Source organism: Chionomys nivalis, chromosome 7, assembly GCF_950005125.1.
Source record: "Chionomys nivalis chromosome 7, mChiNiv1.1, whole genome shotgun sequence".
In the NCBI taxonomy this organism is placed as follows: Eukaryota; Metazoa; Chordata; class Mammalia; order Rodentia; family Cricetidae; genus Chionomys; species Chionomys nivalis.
In genome coordinates this window covers 24,730,720-24,758,248 of record NC_080092.1, presented here as the reverse complement: position 1 = coordinate 24,758,248, position 27,529 = coordinate 24,730,720, and the positions used below count along the sequence as shown (strand labels likewise).

The window sequence follows — 27,529 nt, the reverse complement described above, 5'->3', positions numbered from 1 at the left end:
CCGTAACAGTGGAAACAAGATGTGGAATAGATGCCTACACATTATGGTTCACAGGACTCTTTCCTTGAGAAGTTACATTTAAAGTTTATTCTTCTAAAAAAAACTTCTATCCAAATATCCCCTGGAGGAAAATGCTTGATAATAGCCCTTTCCACATCTGAGCTTTTGAAAAATGACAGACACATAACACCCATGAGACAAACAAATTGACGAAATAATTTAATCTTTGACATGAGAATTAAAACACAAACAACATTGAGTTCTGAAAATCAAATGTCATCTGGAAATGTATAAGGCTACATATTTTTCTTAGTCTCTGTACTATTTCATTTAATTTCAATAAAAATTAAATTCCTTAAATTGTTGCAAGAATGAGTGGGCAGAAGGAGATGATTATGTCTAACGGAGGTGAAGGAATGACAGGTGTAATCTTACCAATCCAGCATGTCTACCAAAATCGCAGCTGCAAATCCCCCCTACCCTCTCAAGGAGCTTCCTCAAGTCAGGGATGGGCTGTGGCTTTGTAATTTTACATCAGGAATGGAATCTTGTCTGTGACTTGAAGCATGCATTGTAGTATAACAGAAAAGGTCCTAACCAGGTCTTAAACAGGTTTTGGTTTGGATTACAAATAAATGTGACTGTGATTTATGTTTGTGACATGTCCTGTCAAAATGTGTAAAAATGCAAACATGTTCATTCTATGTGTAAATATAAAAGAGAAAACCTAATCCACAACTTTGATCTGAGATCAAAATACCACCTTTATTTATTTTTGCCTGTTTGGGACAGGATTTCTCTGTACCTTTTGGATCCTGTCTTGGAACTCACTCTATAGATCAGGCTGGCCTTGAACTCACAGAGATCCACCTGTAAGATCAAAATACCTCTAAGGTTATATGCAAACATAAGTAAAGGGAAACCTTAGATGCTGACATTCAGTTTCATAACATTAACAATGGTGCTCCACCTCGGCACCATTCTAGGTAACTCTAAGGAAATCAGTATCTTTAATCTTTACCATATCCTTATATGGTAAGAATGTTTATTATTCTTATTTTCCATGCGAGAACTCTCCACTGTCAAACTTAAAAAGATAAATAAAGATAAGTAAATAAAGAGCTGGTTTATATTCTTCTGTGCCAAGTGGTTTTATTTATTTCTGCATTTAAAAATATTTTTAGAATTTTCATTAGTGAAATTGGCATGTTTTCCAAATGTGCAGACTTAAGTGTCAAAATGACACAGAATTACCAAGGTTATAATTAATATTTGTGCAGTATTTACATTAACTATATCATTTGACTGAATTCATAATATTTCAAAGAGAATAGATAAAGAGAACGAGATGGAAGATGTTTGGCCAGGAATACATAGCAAGTTGGAATTAGATTCTAGTACTTCTGATATTGTGTTCTGCATTATCTTCAAAATAATGGTTTCCTTAAAGAAAGAAGTTAGGCATTATGGAACCAACTGCCTAAAATGTGGCATAATTTACCTAGCATAGTGTGTGTGAAATTAATTTTTCTTATTTATTTAAATGTAATTGCAAAATTTTCTCTTCCTTTTCCAAACTCGCTACAACCCCTCCCTAATACCCATTTTTGTTCTCTTTTAAATCCATGACCTCAATTGTTATTATAGTTATGTGTGCACATTTGCAAACGTGCTCATACACACACACACAGCCTGCTTGGTAAATATGATGTTTTTTGTATGCATGCTTCCAGGGAAAACCATTTGGTATTAGATAACACTGGTGTGCTCTTCCCTGGGGAAGACTAAACATATCCCAATAACAAGCCAAAAAACTTCTTGAGTGTAAGAATTCCACTGAGTAGGGGAGAATTTAAAAATTGAATGCTGAGTACTAAAGGCCATGTAGGCCAAGTTTTTAAGTCTATAATTTTGCTGAACATCCTAAAAAATAATTTGACATCTTGGGGTCTGAGTTGTTATTTGACCTTTTTCAGGATTTGAAAATTCATGCTTTTTTTTTTTCCTAGCTGCTTTGAAAGCCATTTTAGAAAGCTTGATATTTTGCTACCATCAGGTTCTTCAAGCTCAGCAGAGACTTTTATTAGGAAAATAGCAGTGCCTGGGTTATGCCAATCAGTCCAGCTTCAAATGAAAAGCTCTAAGAGACTTATTGAAAGAAATAGAGAGATAAACAAAACACAACAGGAACAATAAAACATTTCTACTAATAGACTTATTCTCCAGAAAAGCTTTTGGGTGGAGGGATATAATCATTATGAACATTCTCTCTTGTGACTGAGTTCAAGTATCATCTTTGGGCTGATTCCAGTGATTTATAAAATTAGCCAAATTGAAGAAGCACTGCTTGATAGTCTTCCTCCAAGCCTTGTCTTTGGTCTTAACTTACTCAAGAAAGGAGCATTCATGATCAATGTGCTTGCTTAGAGTGGCTATTTGATGTTTATCTGGGACAGAATGAATTCTGACCATGAGAGAAATCACTTCATTTTTTTCTATGGCTTCACACACACAATATCTCTAATGGTGGCAAACGCCACAATGACTGGATCCATGTAGTATACAAGGACCCCAATAGCACTTGACCAATTAAATAGCAGATGGGAAACTTAGAAAAGATTGAGGCCCAGTCTAATCACTTAAAGTAGTCACCTGTTGGAGAAGGGAGGCCACTTGTTGGTTCCCGGCCACCCGGCTAGCTTAGACCCAAAGTAATCACACAAAAACTGTGTTAAATAAATTACTGCATAGTGCATTAGCTCTAGCTTCTTATTCGCTAGCTCTTATTTTAATTTAACCCATTTCTATTCATCTGTATATTGCCACATGGCTGTGGCTTACTAGCTAGTTTCGGCATGTCTGTCTCTGGCTGCCACTCTATGCCATCTCCCTGACTCCACCCTTTTTTTTCTCCCAGCATAGAACCTAGCTTTCTCCACCTAGTTCTCTTCTTCCCTGCCATAGGCTCAAAGCAGTTCTTTATTCATTAACCAATAAAAGTAACACATAGACAGAAGGACCTCCTCCCACATCACAAAATGGTGCCTGAATAATCTGGGACAAGAACTCAGTTCTTAATGTAGATTTTCTTGTTTTTACAAAGTGATAGCTAATAAACAGCTTCCTTGAAGAAGCAGCCTTTATCCTAAAAGAGGATGGATCAAGCTGCTGCCTATGGCTGCAGATGTTCTCCAGCATGAGACTGTGGGGTGCGTTCCTTCCCACTCATTTTCTCTATCTAGTGTTATTCCTATGCCAGGATGACTCCATATAATATGCTTGTCCCTTCATTGTGCTTCTTGGTTAATAACTGGTAAATTAATCATGATGTCTAATTCAACAGTCCATAGAGTTTTTCCTCTGTTAGTATTTGTTTAATTGTGAAGGAAACAAAGAGTTAATGACTGCAGGCTTTCTCAGATCTTCACCAATACATCTGCAGATTCCTTTTTTTATTTTATTAGTGTCTAGTTTTCTTTAAGAAGTCAACTATAGAACTTTTAAAAACTATTTAAAACAATTCCCTTATACTGTTACAGTTAATAGAAGACTAAGAATTTAAAACTGAGAATTGCTCTTAGAGGGCTTCTGTTAGAGTAAATTAGGATGTTCATTTGTGCCACACCCTATGCAAAACATCAAGCAACTTTTTATTAAAGATTATTTTATAATGTGTGATTTTCTGCCATTCAAAATTCATGCTTAACAAACAAGCGTAATTTTAACAGTTCAAATCCTTCAGTTATATTAAGGTGGGGATGTAGTTAATGGTGTTTACAAATGCTTTTTATATTGCTATAAACAAAAACAATAGGGGATATTGCTATTCTTTTATTCCCAAGAATTACATGTAATGTTTTATTAATGGCCAAAAATGTTGCTATCATTAAGATGTGTACCTACTAATGTCATAAAAGTTATTTCTCTGGCCAGGCAGTGGTGGTACATGCATTTAATCCCAGTACTTGGGAGGCAGAGGCAAGAGAATCTCAGGGAGTTTGAAGGCAACATGGTCTATGGAGCCAGTTCTAGAACTGTCAGGACTGTTACACAGAGAAATGATTTCTCAAAAAAACAAGCAACAGCAGGAACAACAAAAAAATTATTTCCCTAAATATTTGTCCTCAGGAAGTAGCACCTTATTTGGACACTGATTTGAAAGGTTCCAAAATCCTTCCCTTCCATCAACAAATGTGCTCTTCACAATATTCTCAATAGTGTCTCATTATTTTGCTGTGAGGATTTCCATGATTAAGTCAAGTCTAGGTTCCTAGTTAGCCTTATCTCTTGCTACCACTGTTGCTTATACTTGAATCCTGGCACTAGATTTGCTACTGGGAACTCCTCTATACTTATGTAAAACATGTTTTAATATCTAGTCAGATGTTTGTAGGAGTTAGACTTAATTATCTGGTAAATTGTGTCCCCTTCTGATAGATAACAATGACAAACATATCCATTTGAAGTTACAGCTTCAGATGCAAGAGCCAGAGTTATTTTATTTAAATGGATCCCAGGATGAATTTTTGGCTGCATTTCTGAAATTTGATGGCAGACTCAGAATAACGAATTGTGTTGCAAAGGTCTACATTAGGCTAGGCATCTATGGAGGGATTTTACAGAGTGAGAAAGACGTTATTGTATTAATGAGCGAAGTTGTGAGTAAAGGAATGTAGAAACCGATATTAGCAAATGTCCCATGGTGTGACTCTACAGAATCCCTGTGCTCTAAAGATCGTGAGATCGTGTCAACATTGAGTCCCTTTTATCTAAATGTTTTCTTTTTTCTAAATGGAAAACTACACAGTTGTTGATTCAAATGCTCTCTTAATATAGAATGAGCAGCGGTACAAAACGCTCAACAGTAAATGAAGGCAGGAGCTCCAGTGACCCAAATCAGCTTCGTAAATGAACTGCACATCCAACTCTTATTCAACTTTTCCCTCTTTCCCTTCTCTATGCCTCTATGTTACTAACCATTGGTAGAAAATAAAGAAACCGTTTTCTTTCTGTAGCATTATAGTTTAGGAAACAGAGTCTTGGTTTTGCCAATGATAAGTCTTGTCTTTCTTCATGCATGGGCCTTAACAGGTTTAGTATTCCAGGGTAGTAGCAATAGCTCCACCTGTTTTATGTTGTGTTGTATGGCTCGGGATGATGCTTAATAATGTTAGAAAGATTTTTCTACTTCAAAATAACTAGCATTAATGAAACATCCATTATGTGTTTGAAAATTGTCAAGAACTATATATGTATGAGCTCTTTTCATGTTCTCACTTACCCAATTATTACTCTCATTTTATACATAAAGATGTTGAGATTCAGGGAATTAAAGAAGTTGTCTAAAGTCATATATCAGCTAATGACATGACTAAATTTTTCACCCCAGCTGACATGGATAAACAAGGGATTTTTATCATCCATTTTTGTAGCCACCATTGATGTCACTGCCAGATTTTCAGTTTCTTTGGTTTCAGGGCTCCATTCCCCGAATGCTTAACGGTTTATTCTTTATAGCTCAGGAGTGTCCCTTTCTCTGGCCAAAACCATATCTGGAGAGTAAAACTACCCTACAACATTTTGCCAGGAGCAGCTTTGTCTCTAGGAGAAAACAAGGCTGTGGCAAATTTTGTCCTTGAACCTCCAGGGTATCTCTGAGCTGAAATGAATCTGTACTTACCATTTCTCTTTACTCTTGTTTTCCTCATACCCCTGGTCTGAGAGCCAAACACCAACAAATCACCCAGAGTCATGGACTCAGCTCTTTTGGAAAGCATTAATTTAACTAGGTCTGTTTCCACTATTGCTCCACATTTTCGATCCTCATCATACATTCAGATGGAGTCTTGAAAAGACAGACTCAACCCCAAAAGCTTATATTAATTCTACTTTTAATTTTCTGTTTTCCTTCTGTAGTTTCTTCTTTTTTTTTTTTGCTTCAACATGAGAAGTCAAGGAGAAGACAAGTAAGATCAGTGTATCAAACACACACACACACATGCACACACACACACCCCCAAAACAAAACAAACAAACAAAAATCTAAAACACACCTGTCAGATTTACCAGGGATACTGTTAGTTTTAGCATCCAAGTCTGGTTGTGATCTCTACTAAATAGATCCAGCCACCAAACTGAATAGTACAGTCTTGGCAAGCAGATAACATTACTTAAGCTCACTGTGACCTAGTGTCTACATCATAGGTGGCTAAATCTAGCAACTTATACAGAAAATTCATTTACTGTACATTTATTTTTAAATTAAGTTTTAGGGCTTTAAAAACTCTACGTGGCTGTAAATATTTGCTAAACTAAAGCATTTATTCATTAACAAACACTATTGTCTTCTTTCTATATAATACTCATTAATTTTGTAGAAGAATAAACTATAGGACAAAATAGGTACAGTTACATCTCCCACTGACTTCAGAGATAAATTTTAATCATGATACAAGTTGTGGAATATTAGTTTAAAATATGTTACATTTGTTTGTGCTATGAAAAATTTGTTTCATGAAACAAAGATGTGTTGCATTTTTTATGTTGCATTTGTTTAACTCATATATTGTCCTTAAGTTCTAGAAGAGTTCTTTCCACTCTGATCGTGTTACACATATACACATAGCTTGGACATTATCAATAACCACCCACTGATATCATAACATACTTAGAATCTAAAGTAAAGATTTTCAATGTGTTCTGACAATCTATGACAGTAACAATGGATAGAAAAGAATCCCCTTGGGCAAATATAACATACATCTAGCTAGCTGGTCATAAAATGGGAGAGTATAAAGTTTGTGAGACAAGGCTATGCTGGGTCAGTATAGACTGGAAATTGCTACAGTTAAAAAACTGTTCTTGAAACTTCACCATGCAGAGCATTCCCTAGGTACTAGCCATTTGTAGGGTTGAGCTTTAGATCTGTGCTTTAGATAACCGACACACTTCTTTTCATTTAACTCAATTTTCATTATTATAAAATTAATTTTTACATATAATTATTTAATAATTATATAATTAATTATTATATAGTTGGCTACCATTCTAGAGAGTACGGATCTAGAACTGCTATGGAATGTGTGTGTGTGTAAATGAGAAAGACACAGAGACAGGAACAGAGAGAGATTGTACATGATCTGGAGATCAAAACAAGTAAAAGTGTAAGAAGAGACTCTTTTGTTATCTAGAAGGGAGATGATGGAAAGGTAGAGAAATCACAAAGGCATAAAATAAAAATTTTAATTTTATTTTGCTAGGGTTTGGATAACATAAAAATAATTGTCAAAAATAAATACACAGCTTAAAATTAAATTATATATTTGAGAAAATACAAAGCTAAGAAAAGTTTCTTTTCTCAATGACTATTGGGGATTCTGTATATATTAAAGATATTACTCTTGATAATTTATTCTTATAGAAAATGGTCTATTCAAAGGTGGCATTTTGCATTTCACAAGAAGTATAGAATTTATTATAATTAGAAGTTTTATGTTTGAAACAATATACTTGCTTCTGTTTCTTTATATCCTCTATATTTCATGATGCATCCTAAGTCTTTTCTACATGAGATTACAAAGATAATGTGGGAAGTCCTTCTGTATATGTGTTGCTTTTATTGGTTAATGAATAAAGAAGCTGCTTTGGCCTGTGCTAGGGCAGAGTAGATCTAGGCAGGAAACCTAAACTGAATGCTGGGAGAAAGAAGAAGTCAGTGAGATGCATTGTAACTGTCTCAGGAGACAGATGAGCGGGAGTCTTGTGGGTAAACCATGAGCCTCATGGTAAAATATAAAATAATGAAAATGGATTCATTTAAGTTGTAAGGGCTAGCCAATAAGAAGCTAGAGTCAATGGGCTAACTTTGATTTAATTAATACAGTTTCTGTGTGGTTATTTCAAGTCTAGGTGGCCAGGAATGAATGAGCAGCCTCTGACAACCCAAAGGTGTCCATTTTTTTTCTGTGTGTTTTAAGGTAGTCTATTTACTCATAAACTTATATATGTAGTATGTATGGAATTTGTGTGTTAGGGTCAAGAACAGGTTTAATTTCAGAAAACAATATTTTATTATTTTTTATTTATTTTACATGCCAACCACAGTTTTCCACTCCCTCCTCTCCTCCTGTTCCCTTCCCCCACATAGCTTCTATCCCTGCCCATCCATCCCCTCCTCTTCTGTCTCCATTCAGAAAGGGAAAGGCCTCCCATGGGAGTCAACAAAACATGACATATCAAGCTGAGGCAGGATCAAGCTCCTTGCCCTGCATTAAAGCTGAGCATGGAATCCCACCACAGGGACTAGATTCAAAAAAAAACAGTTTATCTGCCAGGGAGACCCCACAAACAGACTAAACTACACAACTTTCACCAACATGCAGAGGACCTAGTTCAATCTATGCAGGCTCATGACCATGTCTAGGTCATGAGCTCCCAGTAGCTCTGGTCCACTGTCTCGGTGGGTTTTCTATCATAATCTTGATCCCCCTGGCTCATATAATCCCTCCTCCCTCTCTTTAATTGGACCCAGACTTGCCCCAGTTCTTGACTGTGGATCTTTGCATGTGCTTCGGTCAGTCAGTTATTGATTGAAAGTTCTATGGTGACAATTAGAATAGTAGCCAGTTTGCCAAAACAATTTGATCTAAAGCATGTTAGTCAGCTCTCTTCCCATGGAGTGATGCCTTGGGTCTTGGTGTTGAATGAGGTGATAAAGGCAGGTCAAATGCATTTCATCACTTCTTTCTCTGCGTTTAGAGAGAAAATGGCTTTCCTTCAGTCTAAACCATTTAACGCAGGACCAGTAGTGAGATCACACAAGTCTTTATTTTTGGTATAACTAACTGAGTGTTCTTTGTAGAACTGTGATGAAAAGTGTGTGTGTGCAAGAAAGGCACATGTGAAGGGTAGAAGATACCATTTGCCGGTACTGTAAACCTAATAGAATATGCCAGGTTCCACTATATGTAAACGTATTAAAAATCATGAGAAATGGATGAGGAAAATGTATACTTGAAACTCTTTGTTTTGTTCTTTTCCTTTTTTTATCATCAGTGTAAGCATTTAGGATGCTTTCATTAAACACATGCAAACCATTCAAACCAGTGCTTACATGAAGTAAAGCCTCACTACCAGCAACTTGAAAGTAACTTCTCTTACTATCTCAGAGCTTCTAGAAAGGCAAATTCTCTCCAAGAAATCATTAAGATTTTCAGAGTAGACATACTATAGTTTCATCTATAAAAGAACAGGCTAAGCATCTACAAACTACAAAATTCTAATGCTTTCATCTGACTGTTAATTACCACAGGTTAACCGTAAATAGAGCCCCATTTCTCTTACATTGAGTCACAGGAAGTTTCCTATGAAATAAGAAAAAAGGAACAATACTTGTGTTTATTATTTTAAATCATATCTTTCATGCCTTTAACTATAGTCTGTGTGTCTTTTCATGCTCTGATATACAGGGTTGGGATTGATTTACCAAATTATGACTTAGGGTATCATGTGTAGGACTTGTCAAAGGGATAGTTTGATTTGAAGCATCTGACGTTCCCATCTTTGACTTGCGTAGCATTTGTGGACTTGGGGAGTCACTGATGCAGCACTTTAAGAGGATTAGATTTTTCCGACTTCTCAGCATAAGAGTTTTTAAGCATATAAAAAGCGATGTGGTCTTGGTGATAAGACAGTCAGCAAGCTGTCTACAGGACGCTGCTTTGCTTTTAAATAGCTAGGTCTGAAGTTTGAATCCATAATCCACTGGTGGAAAAGCTTTAAGATTCACAGGCAAGGGATGATGGTGCTCAGAAGCCATCACCTTATAGTAGAAGCTGGTAGATAGGCATACTATAAGAAGTTAGACCTCAAGGGGAATGGAAAATCAAATCAAGATAACAATATTGTTAATGCTGAATAAAATTAAAGTTCACTTTTGAGACCTTAGACCACTGATGTAAAAGCATAGGCTCTCCTTAGCTTATACAATATGAAAAAAAAAGCTACTAAAGTTCTATGCAGATTTATCTACAATCTTACGATTTCTACACTTTAATTAAAATATGTTTTAATGTGGTGAAAACTCATGGGAGAAAATGTATCTTCAAATTTTAAATTTTATAAAGAAAATTCTTATTACTTTCAGCTTACCATGTAAAATAAATGAGCTTATATTTTTTTGTGATCATAGAAATGCAAAAGAAAAAGAGAAGACCTGTGCCTATTATATTAAAAATCAGTACAAAATCTGAGGACAAATTAATTTATGAAATATTATTTCAAATAGCTTTGTTTTCAGATAAATCAGTACAGAGAAATATGCTATCAGGAAATATGTAAAAGTGAGTTATCAGAATTGAAAAGCTTTCTACATTTGAAAATTCCTGCATGATTCATAAATGATTATTGCTCTCTGCTATCTGTGAAGCTTCCCACTGTAAGCCAGGCAAGTTCTTCTTCAGCCAGGGTTAAATGAGACAAGGGAGAGTTTGTGAAGGCACCAACACGCAGTGCTGAGAGTTTTCTAAAATTTTAATGATGGGAATTGCCATCATAAAGATGGGGCTGGGTGTGTCTTTGGTCTCTTAAAGAGCAACCGAGGAAAGGGTATGCATCTCAGCAGTGTTATCAGAGTGTGAGGTAAGGCTTGAGACTGCTGGAGAGACTGAGTTGTAACACCCTGCTGAAAAAACTCACTACATCCATTTCTTAGTTTTACATCAGCTTGAGAAAGCCATGAGTAAAGAAAATCAGGCACAAAGCCAAACTATCCTACTGCCACATACCATTACAGTGTGTACACGTGTGAGAACAAAAGATCATATAGTAAAGCGAAAGCAGATCTTTGAAAATAGGACCCATATGTTAATCCCACATTTAACAAAAGATGTAGTGTTTGAAATTCTATCCTATAGAAGGCATAAATGTGTATTAGATGGGAGATGAACCATGGTACAACTTGTAATTTGAAAAACCACAATAGTTTGCTTTATAGGCATGGTGCAAGCTGGTGCCAAGGGGTTTTACAAGCAATTTATACATAATCACGTTTCAAATTTAATGACTTTAGATCATCTATATATATATATATAATATATATAGCTATTCATGACTGTTCTTTGATTCCTTGGCGCTTTTAGCACACCCCTTGCATTTTTTTAGACAAATTCTTGGGAGAGGGTTTGTTTCTAACTGTTTGTTTTTCAGTTTTATTTCAGATTTTGGTTTTGTTTGCTTCTTTGTTTGTGATAAAGTATCACTATATAACTCAGGCTGGCTGAAAACTCAGTATGCAGCCCAGGCTGTTAGGCAGGCTTTAAAATAACCAGTTGTCCTTCCTCATTCTGGGATCGTAGACAAGTTCCACAATATATTAAAAAATAATAAATTCATTTAAAATATAAAATGACTTTATTGCAAAAAAACTCACAAATGAAACATCACACACCTAGGGGAAGGTAGCCAACCACTCAAACACATCCTTGCATAGACTCAAAATCCACTTGCCTCCATGAATTGTTCCATTGGAGTGGGTATTCAAAATCAGTGGGGTATTTTGCCTTAGGTTTTGTGTTATCACTATTAATTACATATTTGTGCACTTATTTACCACAAAAGTCGAAAAAAGTACAATAACAACAGAAACCAGGAAAAAATAGCAGTATGTACTCCATGGTCAATGAGACATTTTTGACTACATTCCATTCTTTTTCAACTCCTAATATTACTCCTTCTTAGATTAAATGTGATATTATGTCTACACTCATTTTTAAAACTTGTTGTTTCATAATATTCTTCTGGGACTTTAAAGTATTGACTTTAATTTATGAATGTATCCCTCCAATATTAGTGACTCCATTATTAGCCCATTTGCACTCAAGCGGTGTTCTAGTTACTGACTGAGTGAGAGTGGAGGGAAGAGTCACAGTTTAGGGATTCACGCAGGTAAAAATCAAATGACAGCACTTATAGCATCAGCACCAAAATGAAAGTGCAATCATGGGTGAAAGCAATTGCTAAAAAATGACGATATGATTCAGTGAAATCATGAGGAAATATCTCATTGAGGGAAAGGAACTATAATTTTGAGCAAACTATAACTTAATGAGTGTCAATCACCTAGATATTCTCCAGTGGTCTGTATATATAGAAATAATAAGAATGTGCAATATAAGGCAATCAAACAAGGCTTTGTGCATAAAGGATATTTCCCCACTCACAACAAAGAAGACCTTATACATTGATGCTACATATGGAAGGTAAGAACCAGAGTCATCTCAAAGACGAAATACTTTTAAGAATCAAAATTAGTTCTTTCTCTCTGATAATATCATTTCTGCCGGAAGGTTTAGGTTCCAGTTCAGGCTGGGTTGTATTTTACAATTTCGTTTTTCTGTTTTGCCTAGGTAGTTAGAAAAAAGCTCTCAATTTAGCCCTCAAGTCAACTCTGAAATTGTGTGTGCAAGAGGGTTGAATATGTGCATATTGCCCATACTTCATGGTGTTTGATGGGATTTCCCACAACTCCATCTTTCTCTTCCAGGAGACTATGTGGTCATGTCCGTGTACTTTGATCTGAGCAGAAGAATGGGGTATTTTACTATCCAGACCTACATCCCCTGCACACTCATCGTGGTTCTATCCTGGGTGTCCTTTTGGATCAATAAGGATGCTGTTCCTGCCAGAACATCTTTAGGTGAGATGTACTTCTAGGTGCTCTGGTCTATCAAGATAGACCAGAAATCACTCCTTATTTCTCATTTTAAGTGGGTTCACTCAGAATTCAAAAGCTAAATGAAAATCCATTTTTTATTATTTTAATGAAAGTCTATATGAATATTTTTATTTACTGTATTTAAGGGTTACTAATTCTATAGTTCTATCTTCTTTAATTGGCTCAGTACTTCTTTAGTACAATTAAATAATACATATAACTAAATATAAAATTCAAACAAAAACTTAATTTAAAGAGAATTTTGATTTTTTATCCACCTCTGCTCTTTAGTTGTCTCCATATGTATTCATGAGTGCTGACCGCATTTATCCTTTATCAATCATTTGCTTAGTGATGTTATGATGTTATATAGGAGTTTGAACTCTACCAAGGTGGAAAATTTAGTATCTTGAAAAAGGGAAGTACAGTAAACCAAGCACTGTTGTTTTCTAGAATAAACTGTTATCCTTTTCCTAGCACACCACTCCTGGCTAATGCCACACGATTCATTACTGTGATGATATTTAACAAAATTGACTCCAGAAGAGGTATCTAAATAATTAATAAGTGGAAAACACTTATCGACAAATCTAGGGAACACTATTGTTTTATTATCATTTGTAATTTAATCAAAATTTTATATGTGGCGATACCTTGTTAGATTTTTATCGTTTTGTATATATGGAAGAAGAATTCCACAAACCAAAGCTAAGCTACTGACTCACAAGAACATTACGGTCTCCATCCACAGAATGAATGATCTTTCTATGTGAAACTCAGTCATTGGCTATGTGCAACCTGGTACTACATATCTTGCTAACCCCGTGGTGGGGAAAGCAATATCAGAACATGGGTGTTGAAGTTCCGTGATCTTTATTTCCAGCCATACATACAATAGAGCTGTGCAATAAACCTCAGTATCTCTAATCCATAGTTTCATCACACGCAAAACAGGTTCCATTCCTGTTTCCTAACTAGAAGAGTTTGCTGGGCTAAAGTAACATATTCTATGCAAAGAACATTAGGCAGAGAAAAGCCTCAAAAATGATAGTGACTCTTATCATTTCTGATAAAATGATCTGTACCAGGTTATTAAACCGAGGGCAGCCGGGTGGTGGTGGCGCACGCCTTTAATCCCAGCACTCGGGAGGCAGAGGCAGGCGGATCTCTGTGAGTTCGATACCAGCCTGGTCTACAAGAGCTAGTTCCAAGACAGGCTCCAAAACCACAGAGAAACCCTGTCTCGAAAAACCAAAATAAATAAATAAATAAATAAATAAATAAACAAACAAACTGAGGACAGACGTGATTACTGGGAGAAAGAGAACATTTGCATATCTGTCCTCTTCCAAAACCAATTTAGTTTCCCATCTGTTTCAAAATGAAGTTATTTTGATTTTTCTGATATATGCAGTACTTTGTGTTACAAATCCTGTTCAACAATTCAAATATCCTGTCTAATGCCACGTACTGAAACAAACTCCAAGTACGTTAAGCCTAACACTACAGAGTGTTCCCTGTGAGCATGTCACCATCTCCCAGGGGAAACTGTAGATGTGTTGCTCATCTCTGGCAAAGAGCTTCCAACGTGCTACTGCATCAGTAACTATTCTGTTAATTTATTTGTTTATGAAAAAATGCTCTGAAAAATTCCAGTGTACCATTTTCCCAAAGTTATTTTGAAGAAAACATTTTAGTCTTTCCTTGTGAAGGATGGATTCCTTTTACCAATATATCATCTATGATCACATGACTGATTCATTTCAACCACTCAGTGACAAGTGTTCTCTAACAAGAAACCATTTGAAAAGAAAGAGATGGAGGTGGGTTGACAGAAGGCCCTTGCTAAGACAGGAAACAGGTTCTGCTTTCATCATGTATAGATCAGTGATGTTCAGTGTTCCTGGTGCGTAATTGCACCAGGAAGAAAGAACCATCACAGTCATCACAGGAGGAAGTTGCAATGCTTACCGCACTTCAGAGCTGAGTTAAACATGCAAATATGCTGAGAGTTAAGTAATAGTCCCAAAGTCACACAGTCGGTTGGCAACAGACATGTACCCTGGAAAAGTAGACATAGTATGAGGACTTGCTGAGTTCTACTTATTGTCAAAGTACAGAAGCCAAGCTGTGCATGCATCTATCTTAATTTTGTTGTCAATGCTCTAGATCAGTGCTTCTAAAACAACAATACATTAATATCACTGAGAATACTTTGGAAGCGCAGGAAACTTATTCCCACCCTTAGATTTTTCTTTGGGCTGCGAGTTCACAACAAAATGACAAGAAGACGTATTATTCATAATGAATGCTTGGTCTATAGCTTAGACTTGTCCCACTAGCTCTCAAAAATTAACTTAAACAATTCCTTTTCTATTTATTTTATTAAGAATTTTTTAATATACTCTTTTCTCATTTTACCTAGCTACTATCCTCATGCCCTCTCTCTCCCTTCCTCATGTTACCATATGACTTGTAGCTTTTACCTATTTCTGTATCTCTCTCTCTCTCTCTCTCTCTCTCTCTCTCTCTCTCTCTCTCTCTCTCTCTCTGTGTGTGTGTGTGTGTGTGTGTGTGTGTGTGTGTGTGTGTGGCTGGTGACTTGATTTTCTTCTGTCCAGAAGTCTCTGCTATACCTGCTCCCTAACTATTAACCATTTAACTTCTTTATTAAACCAATCATAGTAACACATCTTCTCGCAGTGTAAAGGAATATCCCACAACACCACCTCATGGCCACCTCATGGGGGTGATTCATTTACCTTGTTCCCATCCCACATATGGGCTTTTTCAGAACATTACTGTATATTTGTAAAGTTCTATGATCTTTTCAGGCATTTGTAGTCAAAATTTAAAGGAGACTACCATGAACACCTACAGATTTTGAACTTCTTGTCACAGAACAGATTCAGCTGACATGTATGATGGCAGAGCCACTAACAATACTCAGAACAATCAGTTTCTTTCTGAGGACATATTTCTGGCTCTTGTAACACATGAACGTGCTTTGGTACACAGCTGGTAGCTGGTGAAAGTTAGTCGTGTTCTAGTGAGAGTGGGTACACAGCAAGATGAAAACAGAGGCTGGTGTTTTTCACTCAAGCATTTTGAGGTGAGACAGCATCCCTGAGATCATCACTTGCCAGGATGGAAGTAATTAGTAAAAGCTGTGCTTCTCATTCCTCTCGCCAAGGTAAGAAATATTTCATTTCAGTAGGTAAAACTGGGATTCAAGAGTACATCAAGTTATCTTATTGGTAATTCACGTAAAACCCTAACTTCCCTTCTTCCTAATGTCAGAGTTTTTCTTTTTTCTGTGACCCCTGGAAGCACCCTGGAAATATGATGGAGCACTTCCTCAAGATATATGTTGCATAGCTGTGATGAACATTCTTGTGTCCTAAGTACTGTCTTTCTCTTTTGCGAGATCAGTATTTAAGTAATGTGTCTAAATTTGTTTTGTATTTAATTGTCACATGCCAGATTTTCTAAAATGAACTCATCCATGGTCTCTACCAAAAATAGCTACATTTTCACATTTTCAAAGTTCAAGTGTAGCTTCAGGCCTGATTGTGAAAATGAAGACCCGGTTTCCAATCCAGTGTTTCACATTCTCTCCAAAAATATGAGATGCAATTAGGTACAATCAGGAAGTTCTATTTGAACTAATGTGTACCCAACCTAATTAGTTTCTTTTAGCTTAGGAAGTAGATCGTCTCCAAAATAAACAACACAAATATCTAGCCGTACTTGGGACTTTGTTTGGTATCAGTTCCCCGTGTTAGTCAGTTTTTCATCAGTGTAGCAAGTATATAAAGTAAATAAATGTGAATGGAAGAAAGATTTACTTTGATTCAAAGTTTCAAAGGTTTCGGGATATGGTCACTTGGCCTTGTTGTTCTGAACTATGGGATATCATGGTTGAAGTTCATAAAGAAAGAATTCTGTTTATGGCATGCAGATAGATGTGAGCTGGGGAGAGGGAGTGGGACCAGCATCTTAATATCTCTTCATGTGTGCTCAATGTCCTAATTTTCTCGCCTGTAACTAAATGTTGCACCGTGTCCCCAAGTGTTAAGCTGAAGACTGTTAGCACATGAACCCTTGAATGACAGTCCGAATCTTCAACACAGTACCTTCTACATTCATCAGTGCATTATTTAATGTTCACAAACATATCTAAGATATCTAAGATGCACCACTATTTTCCATGCTGAACTCTAAGCCTAACACTATCTAAACCAATAAGAATGACTTCCCCTCCAATAACTGGTTATGGAGGCTCCCAGAACTGCATAACTTCCAACTCAGGGTGATTCAAAAGTTCTCAGCTTCCTGGGGTTTCATTTCATATATTTTCCTGAATTTACAAATACATATGGAAATTAAAAAGGTAGTCCAGTGTAAAGTAGTTGTTGTCAGGAAGCCCACATTTTTATTACATCTCTATCATACTAGCCTGGGGAGAATATCATTCCTCTTGTGCTCTGGGTGGTATGATAACTTATTTGAGGTAGTTATTTTTTTTGTGTGGAAATCTTAGTTAGATAGTGTCACTTACACATGAATCCATCTCTTCTTTTGAGTAATTTTTAATGGTTTCCCCCTTTTGAAAAAAAAAACAATGCCCTATACTACATGTATAATGCATGATTAATGCAACTTCTATTCCACCAACATCCCCTTGATATCCATGTTTCTCTACAGATGGCAGGCATCCAAAATTTTCATAAATAGACATGATTGGCTTTCCTCAGAGTCTACCCTCAATTTATTAATAGCCAAAAAGCTGATTTCACTTTACCTTTGAAGCTTCAGTTTCAGCTTGGATGTCTCTAAAGTCCTCCTATGTGAACTCTGTCTAAGGAGGTTTTCTCCATCCCTGCCTTTTCCATGGCATTTATCAGAAATTCAAATTAGGATTTTCTTTCCTAACTTCATTCATACTGCTTCTTCTCACTAAAATACAAAGCACCAAGAACCGCATCTATTATATTTTTCATTATGTACTCAGTGCTATCCAGGATAATTTATACCTAAAAGATAGACAGTATTTTGGATAGACTGAATTAATTCTAGTTTTGCAGTTACTCCTCCCTTTCTGGGGCTGTTGAATATAAGTGATATTTTCAGAATGGCTCCTCAGATTGTCCCCTTATTGATGACATCATGCGATCTCCTTTCCTTATAGGTATCACTACTGTCCTGACCATGACTACTCTCAGCACCATAGCCCGGAAATCTTTGCCCAAGGTCTCCTATGTCACGGCAATGGATCTCTTCGTATCTGTTTGCTTCATCTTTGTGTTTTCTGCTTTGGTGGAATATGGCACCCTGCATTATTTTGTCAGCAATCGGAAACCAAGCAAGGACAAAGACAAAAAGAAGAAAAACCCTGTATGTATCATTTTACATCAGAACAGCTGAACTCTTAGTAAAGGTTATTGGGTTTGGCTTGGGTTTGGACTGGTGAGCTTACCTGCATGCTCAGCACTTTGAAACAAGAGAGAATAAGTGAGGTTTTGACCACAGTATAAAGGCTTATTTATGATCATTAGTTAGGTCAGAGTTACAAGATACTCTAAGGCAGACTCTTTATGCAAATATAATTGTCCATTGTCTTCCATATGGGAGATTAAAGCAATGTTTAGGAATACATTCCTGTGTGAGTTATTATTCTATGGGTCATTGACTTTCATCTTACTATGTTTTTAGTTAAAAGACACATTCTAAACATTAGTTTCTTCTATTGGTTTACCAGTCATACTAATTTGTAAATACTTAGTGTGTGTGTGTGTGTGTGTATGTGTGTATGCACATGTGTAGGTGTGTGTATTTATATGCATATATGCATTTTTCTACTAGAAGGTTTCTTATCATTGCATACTTACATGTATCTTTTTAAAAAAACAAATGGTTTAATATTCTGTTAACTAGCCTTTCTGTCTTTGCTTTTTCATATCAAATAATATGGTTATATCAAAACCAAGGTCAAATAAGGCTGATACAAAATTAAATATTATTATGACGATCAACAAATCAAGAAAATATTTTAAAAATTATAAAAAGGTAAAATAAGGGTTCTTTATCTTGGTGGATAGGATAGCGGTTGATACTGTTTGTACACTTGACAACCTCACTTTTTATTTTTGGTGACTGCTTGATTTGGAAACAGGTAAGATCACATATGCTTTTCTAAACCATAAAAGAAGAGAATGACACATACATATAAATAAGCAAAGCTCTTATCTTTTATGGGGAATGTTGAGGAATGGGTATAGATACCTATTTACCCACTTGGGTCTAGTGTCTGGGTCACAGAAGCCCCATGGAAAATGAAAATTTATTTCCGTTTGAGAGGATGACAAAAGTAATGACCCTACCCTCCTGGATTGAGACCCTGCCCTGATTTTCTGCTCTGAGAGGCATGAGCAGCATCACAGTGGCTACCAATCTTGCCATGACTTGTGGAATGACTAGAGAACTCTAGTTGGATCTGACTCATACCCCTGATACACCTCCAGAAATACTGAAGACATTTTATAAATGACACATGTTTGTTTGAAAGTAAGACTTTGTGGAAGGTAAATAACATAACATCACTATTCTTACTGGTTAAGGAAATCAGGAAATTTGCTTTCTTTCAATGTCCCAAATATTTATTGTACTGTGTGTGGTCCTCCCTTTCCCTGTCTGTTCTTACGTCTCTACCTTTCCATTTATTTCCTATTATTGTTTGAATTTTCTTTCTCTAAATTTTGTTTCTCTACTTAATCCATCTCCTTCATGTCCTAATTCATTCTCCCTCAAATAAGACAGCTGTACTGATACTCATCTATGATGAGGATGGGAGGCAGGCTTTCAGGTGAAGCCTGAAGTCCTTTACAAAAGTCCTCTGGCTTTCCTCATCACTTCAGTGTAGAAATTGCTACAGAGACAAAAATAGTTGGATTCCTTAACTCAGGTCTATGGAAATAGAAGAAGAAAAATATCAGACAGACAAGAAGAGAGACCAGAACATACAAGGAAATGTAATTCCTTGAGAATCTTATGCACTTTTTCCTTTTAAGCCAATTTGTTTACTTATCAGAACTAGGTAGCTGTCTAGATGGTGAAGGTCTAAGAAGCTGAAAATGTATTTCCTTGTTTATTGTGCCCTTCTCTCCTCCTTGTCAGGACTCACATATGAGGTCCTTTTTAATGGCAATCACACAGTTCATACTATTTTTCTACAGGCAAAGTTTTCCTTGCAACTGAACAGCATTGACTTTCACAGTCATGTACTTGTGGGTTAATTTGCTAAGGATTTGATCACCAATCATGAAATGTCATTTTCTAACTTTAGACATGCTAATTGTGCCAACCTCAGAGCCCACCTTCTGTGTCTAGGCTTTCAGTTTGTTTTACTTACTGCGTTTTCAAAATGTATTTTTAATTTGTCTTATTTTGTTTCTCTTTCTCTTTTTATTCCTTTTCCTTCTTCCTATTAAAAAATGCATTCTCTTTTCTGTCTACAAATCCAAAGCTTCTTCGGATGTTTTCCTTCAAGGTATAATGTTTTGGAATGGAAATTTCACTGCATGCCACTGCTAAATTAACTATTAATGCTTTTCATGGTGCTTTATTTTTTTTATGAGTAAACATTTAAGTAGTCTACTAGATGATGACACACTCAGGTGGAGAACATTCTATAAATCTCTTGAATTGATTCAGCGCCTAGGCACTATTTGTGTAGGTTTTGATTCTACACTCAGCTCAAAACCACAAGGCCACTAGCAATCACAGGTAACAGGGCTTCAATAATCCTTAAGCCCAAATAGACTGTGCAAATGAAATATATTTCACTGTCTATAATTTATATATATACACATATATGTGAAGTATATATACTCTTAAAGCTAAAATTTGACTGTAATTAAAACGATGTTTTAAAACATGTTTTATGCTGGGCAGTGATGGCACATACTTTTAATCTTAGCACTTGGAAGGCAGATACAGAAAGATCTTTGTGAGTTTAAGGCCAGCTTGGTCCACAAGAGCTAGTTTCAGAACAGCTAGAACTATTACACAAAGAAACCCTGTTTCATAAAACCAAAAAAAATGCAAACAAACAAACAAAAAACAAAGCATGTTTTATGAGCTTACTTTCTATGTACTTGAGAATTTTATATTAATAAAACTGTGTTTACAAGACTTTAAATTAAAATCTCCTTCCTTTTCTGCCAGTGTGATCACCAGGTCTATTGGCTCTGTGAAATATTGAAACGAGATTTTTATTCTTTCTAATAACTAATTTAGAAACTGTTGTTTATATTTATACACTCTAAAAGCTAAAAGTAAGCCTCAAGTCTTGGTTTAATTTTATTATTGGTCAAACACTGAATATTAGATTATTGTCAATAACTGCAGTTTATCTTGCTAATAAAAACTTGACAAGTAATGACATTCTTTTTGAATTCTCAATCTCATTCAATGTATGTAATCAATGATAACAGTTTTAAACTTGAAGATGGTGAGTGCTAGACAAACTACATTATCTTAATACATAAATTCTTTGTGGTACCAAGTCAATGATCCTTTTTATTTCTCCATGCATATTAGCATTATTATTGGTAGTGTGATGGGTTCCTACTTGCTTATAAATTAGCATGACATACAATTTGATTTGAAAACCAATGCACTTTTATTTCTCTATTTTACTCACTTGCAGTACCATTAACCAGCTTCATGTAACCAGCTTCACGTCTAATAATTAGTGGAATGAGATTCCATGTAGTTTGATTTAAATATTTATACTTTGAGTTCTTATGGTGTTCAATATTCTTGCTGTAGCTATTAGCTTGATGGTATTATTTCCAGCTGCACTGCTTAAGCTCAAAGTCTGAAACCTGCAACCGTGCTATCTTTCTAAGTTCAATTTTGCCATCGTAGTTCACGATGCCATAAGCAATTCCTTGAGTACTCATTTTCAGATTCATCATCTCATTGGTGACATGGTGGAAAAACTGTGTAGCCTACATTCAGTGTTTCTGACTTGGGTCTCTCTCCTTTACCTACCTTGTCTCAGGCTCCTACCATTGATATCCGTCCCAGATCAGCAACCATCCAAATGAACAATGCCACACACCTTCAAGAGAGGGACGAAGAATATGGCTATGAGTGTCTGGATGGCAAGGACTGTGCCAGTTTCTTCTGCTGTTTTGAAGACTGCCGAACAGGAGCCTGGAGACATGGGAGGATACATATTCGCATTGCCAAAATGGACTCCTATGCTCGAATCTTTTTTCCCACTGCCTTCTGTTTGTTCAATCTGGTTTACTGGGTGTCTTATCTTTATCTGTGAAAAGGTATGGGTTTAATGGATAGGGGTCTTATTCACTGAATCTCATGGAAAGAAAATGTCCTTTCTAAATCCAATGAAACAATCCCTTATGTGGTCATTTAATTTGTTTTTCTGTCTCAAAGTAGTAATACGTATACTGTTGTACTATCCGTGCCAACTCTCCTTTGGTTATTGTAATTTGAACTTTGGTGTGCACTGTCTTTCAAACCTGCAAGGCAAAGTAAGCTTAGAACAAAGACTGTTACACCAAGCATGCTATCTTTGAGCAACAGCAATAGGGACAATGAAAGCCTTGAGTGTTTAAAGTGGTGGTATCAGTCTTTGATTCCAACATGGTATAGTACAAAAGGGTCAAAGCTGCGTGTTGTGTTCACTTGGGGTCAAGTTGTGGTAAATTTGAGCAAATTAGAATACCTCCCTCATTGGTGAAGAATCACAATAGAAAAGTATAGATTAGAATTCTATTAAACCTTTATTTCAAGGTAGGAAGAAAACTTCCTGCATATTGTATGTACAGTGATGTAAATATTTCAGTAATGTAGAATGCTTCAAGTTTAATGCATGCACCTCTTTAGAGCCAAAATAAATGACCTAAATGATCATCATATAGTATTGTCTTTTATTTTGTGTCTTTGGGCTATAAGAGAATATATTAACATAATTACAGGGACTTAGGCTTGAAATTGGAGGGGATTCACTCTCTTCTCCCTCATGCATGAAAATTCAGGTTTTAAAATTATGTTAGTCTTGTATAACATTAAAAAATTGAATAAATTTAGGTTGATTGACATTTGACAGCTCTAAATATGCCCAACTTCATCACTAGCCTATAAAATCAATGTATGTGCTTGCTGCTGTTTTATCTTTCTTTGAGGATGTGAGTTCTTAACAGAACTCTCTTCATCCCAATATCTGCTTCTAGTGATGGTTAATGCCTTGTGGGCAGAGTCCTTGTCATTTTTTCTTTGGGTTCTCAACATCTTACGCTGTGCCTGGCCCATAGTCAGTGCTAATTAAACATGCTTGAAAGCAACACATCCTCTTATAGTCTGCTGACTATCTTTTTTTCTGACCCAGAACAAGTGATTCATCTTCTCATATTGCTTTTGGCCAGTGACATGTTATCTGTAGAAGTAGGCAGAGAATCTAAAGAACTGCAGCTCATATATTCATGTTCAAAAATTTGTGTTAAGAAAAGTCTGTATTCGTTTTAAAATAATATCTGCTTTTACACATATGTATGCAATTGATTAGTTGAGCATAGAGTTTCTTCATTATTTATCCAGTTTGTTTTAAAGAATCAATTTAGTCTGCTAAAAAACTTCTGCTTGTGAACCTATGAAAGTATGAACAAAATTCATACCTGACTGGTATACAGTATGTAGTGTTCTGTGCTTGAGAAGAAAATGTACTGAAGGTTAAAATAAAACTGAAACTACACTTAGTGACTTACATGGATAACATTGAGCCTCTGACTATAGGCTCATTTTACTCCATAACAATTAAGAGATTGCCTGACTTCAGACATGAGTTAGACTTTAAAGTCATCATTCTGAATCCTTATTTTTTTAAAAATAGTACCATATGGTCAGTTCTTCTTCAAGGAAAACACTAATTTAAATCAAAGTTAAATCATAGTTAGTATAACTTTATAGATGATGAAAATACAAATAAAGAAACTGTCTTTGTTAATATAAAACCACATGAAGTCATTGTAATTTATCTGGATGAATCTTGAAACCATTCAGCTGCTGGTTTTGCAAACCTTTAATATACCAGTGCTTTAGTATTTAACCTCAAACAGATGTAAATAAATGGTTATTTTCTTGTATTAAATTGTCAAAATAGTCGATGTTGGCTCTTGGGGAGAGTTGTTGGCAAATTCCAATTGTGAGAAACATGATATTAATGTCAACTTGAAATGTGTTCTGTAGTAGGGACACTGAGGAAAAAATTAAAGCTAGCTTTCCAACATGAGTATAATATCAGCTATGGATATAAATTATATATCATCCAATTCTTAATCATCAGCTGCTCCATGTCTATGTATTTGCAAATCTTTTCACAGAGAATTGCCTAACATATGAACTTTTCCAATAAAAATGCTGCATTCTAATCCATGGGGGCATCTCAGTTGTCTGGTTGAACGGTTTTCTGTTTCTCTCAAGAGTTATCTTCTCTTTCCAATTTCATATCTGTAAATACAATTTCAATGAACTTTATTTGTTAACTTTGTTGCCAACATGCAGAAAGTGATTTTCTTCACTGGAAAAAAAAAATGAAGCAAGCATTTTGGGAAGAGTGAAGAAGGAAGACAGAAGTGTTAATGAAGTACTACAGCACTTTTGATGTACAAAAACTTTTCAAAGTTGGGATTAAAGTGTCACTGGCACATTGCTTGAGAAGCCAACCATTAGAAGCCTATATTTTGTACACTATAAATCAGACATATTAATGGCACCCCAATCAATGGCACCTGAAGAGTGGTGAATCATTCCTGTGGACCCATGTAGTTCAGTTCCATCCACTCCAATCAAAACAGCCCTCTTACGAGGTAGTACCATCCTATTTGCTTTAAGCTTACACTGTGTGTGTAGAGTGGTTCCTTTTAAGGAGAACTTGATATATAATTCTTTTTTATTAAACTATACACTGGAGGTCAGAAAAATGGCTGAGTGGAGAAAGCATCCGCCATGAGCACCTGAATTCATAACCCTAGAACCAGTGTAAAGGTGGTTGCACACTTCTCATCCCGTTGCACTTACTGTGAGGCAGAAGTCCTGGAAAGTTAGGGGCCAGTTAGTCTGGCGTACACAGTGGTGGTTAGAAGAGATTCTGTCTCAAACAAAGTTGAAAGCAGTAACTGAAATGAAAGTGTGATCTCTGGCTCCTACATGTACACCACGACATTTGTGCTCCTCCCCCTACATACGGGAGCACACATATAGCAATATAGAGATAGGGAAACAGAGAGCGGGAGAGGGGAAGAGAGAGTGTGAGAGGAAATATAGATCGAAAGTCCAGGTTTGTCAGAAACAGAAACAAAGATTAGCAAAACAAAAGTTTTATGAACCAAAAGGCCCAGATAACCCCCCAATGAATAACAGTTCCAAATTTGAAAACAGAGAGACCTGACGATCCATGATTCTGCGACAGACAGTGTCCTATTTTCTCAGAGGCCTTTAAATTCTCCTGAGAATAAAGTAACGGAAACAGTCACTGACAAATCCATACTCACTTCCTCTGTATGTCTTTGCATTGTCCTGCTGTGTCTTCCTGCACCTGGTTTAAACATCTGTTTCTCATGTTTGGGTCAGGTGAGGATCATTTTCACGGAGGTCTTCTCTGATGTTTACCAAATGCCTTATCTTCAGCTAAGGACATATTCCTGTGTAAAACCTACATTTCTCTTTGATCCCAATGCTTCCTACTGAGTTCCAGCAGTAAACTTTGTGACGAAGGTCATATTAAATTGATCAAGTGTTGTGGTCTGTAGGGATTTTGTAAAAAAAAACAAAAAAGAAAAAGAAAAAAAAAAGGAAAAGAAGGGACGGAGAGAGGGAGGGAGAGAGGGAGGGAGGGAGAGAGGAAGGGAGGGAGGGAGGGTGGGAGGGAAGGAGAAAGGAAGGAAAGAAGGAAGGAAGGAAGGAAGGAAGGAAGGAAGGAAGGAAGGAAGGAAGGAAGGAAGGAAGGAAGGAAGGAAGGAAGGAAAGAAGGGAGGAAAGAGTGCTGTCTCTATGCTCTTTCATTATGAATTTTTGTCAAAGATGTAGAAGGTAAGGTAATGACCTACACAAAGGTCACTTCAGTATTATCTGTGACAGCCTAAAGATCACATGGCTTGCTCTTCCCACTGTGTCTCATAGTGTTTCTGAATTTGGAAGTAAAATTCTGGTGTATCTTTCTGTATATCCATTAGGATTTGTCATCCTTGAATCTTCCTTTATTAAACTTTTTCTTTATTAATTACAAAAATTGTAAATTTTAGACTTTTTGGTAACTGAGATTTTACATTTTGCTTATTCTCCACCATGCATGATACTATTCACCATTGAGTATTTCTTATACTGCTTTCAGAATTCTCTTTCAAAGAGGCAGGGATTGTAATCATCTGAAAAACAGACAGAAAACAAGACCTTTGTTCCTAAGTCACAGGCTAAGGATGTTTGTCTATAGCTATTTTCTTTTGTAAAACTTTGGGTTATGAAAACAGAGAGTCAGAGGCTTTTGTTTCATATTTCATGTGTACAAATCTTGACCCTGATGTTACATGTTATAACAGTTAGTTTATTTGTAATATGGTTTCTTTATGTAATCCAGGGTGGCCTTGAAGTCTTGGTTTTTCAGTCTTAATGTCACAAGCCCCAGTATTACAGATATGTGATTCCCACCTAGCTCAGTGTCATGAGATGCTTATGTGCCTCAGTTTCCTCTTCTCTAAACAGAGACAATATTTCAAAATATCATATACTTTCACTATAAAGAGAAATTGAGTCAATGTTATAAAATGAATCAATGTTAATTACTTTCTTCATCATAGAAATGAAATTTCAGAAGGTATGGACATTAGAACTCTGTCTATATTGTTTCTAATTAACAGCTATCATCTATAAGAACATTGTTTGAGCATTAAAATGAGATAGGGAAAAACATTGGCCAATTAATAGCAAAGAATTTATCTAAATGACTCCTTTCTTGATGGGACTAGTTTCTTATGGATAAATGAGGGGATTTGACCTCTTCTCTTTCCAATGGACTTTTATTTTATGTTTTCCCTGCTATTTATTAGGAGCTGATAATATGGGTTTAAATTGAACACCCCGAGTCTATCAAGCTGTATAATTTCCATGTAGCCATTGGCCGATTTGTCATTTTGCATCATGTGTCCTTACAAAAGACTTCTCAGGATGCTTTCCCATCTCTGAATATTCTACTGGGTCTAGAATATTTCTATGACTCTACTAACATGCACTAAGATATTTCCTTTTAATTCTTCCACTGTTTGGTATAATTTAGAATGACCTAATCCTGATGTTTACTTCATCAAAGTACTGAGCAATCATTCAGTCCTCCTAGTAAACAAAATTTAAATGAACAATGCTGTAACAAGAATATGGCATGCATAATTTAGCCTTCATTTGCATCCTAAATCAGGGTGTTTATCTTTATGTCTATCTCCCTGTTATATAAATTTACCGCATATTTCTTCTGAACCTTGTGTGTATTATGACTCGGAGATGAAGTCTTATATCAAAGAAATCTTGATGAATCACCTATGAAGTGAATTCAGAGAAAGATTTTAGGAAATTACATAACTGCAAGCTTTATGCCCGGCATTGTGAGGCCAGAAAGAGAACAATTACAGGCATGCCTTGCCTTAAAGCATCAAGGATATGATGGGGGGGCAGTGGGAATGGGAACACAAATAAGCATAATGGGACTATATAGTAGAAGCGTCTTATCTATCCATGAAT

The 27,529-nt window shown here is 36.0% G+C and overlaps 1 protein-coding gene across 2 annotated transcripts in view; it reads left to right on the top strand.

Moving 5' to 3' along the window:
- The window catches only part of Gabrg2 (gamma-aminobutyric acid type A receptor subunit gamma2), an 84,654-nt gene extending 60,471 nt beyond the window's left edge, over window positions 1–24,183 (top strand). Inside the window, exons 7-10 of one of the 2 annotated variants that reach the window (XM_057775280.1) lie at window positions 12,542–12,694; window positions 17,904–18,109; window positions 20,238–20,261; window positions 21,780–24,183. In XM_057775280.1, the coding sequence (XP_057631263.1) occupies window positions 12,542–12,694; window positions 17,904–18,109; window positions 20,238–20,261; window positions 21,780–22,055 (659 nt within the window). In that variant the 3' untranslated portion in view covers window positions 22,056–24,183. The remainder of the gene's footprint in view (window positions 1–12,541; window positions 12,695–17,903; window positions 18,110–20,237; window positions 20,262–21,779) is intronic. The other variant, XM_057775282.1, reaches the window with a different exon arrangement.
- Window positions 24,184–27,529: the final 3,346 nt, after the last annotated feature.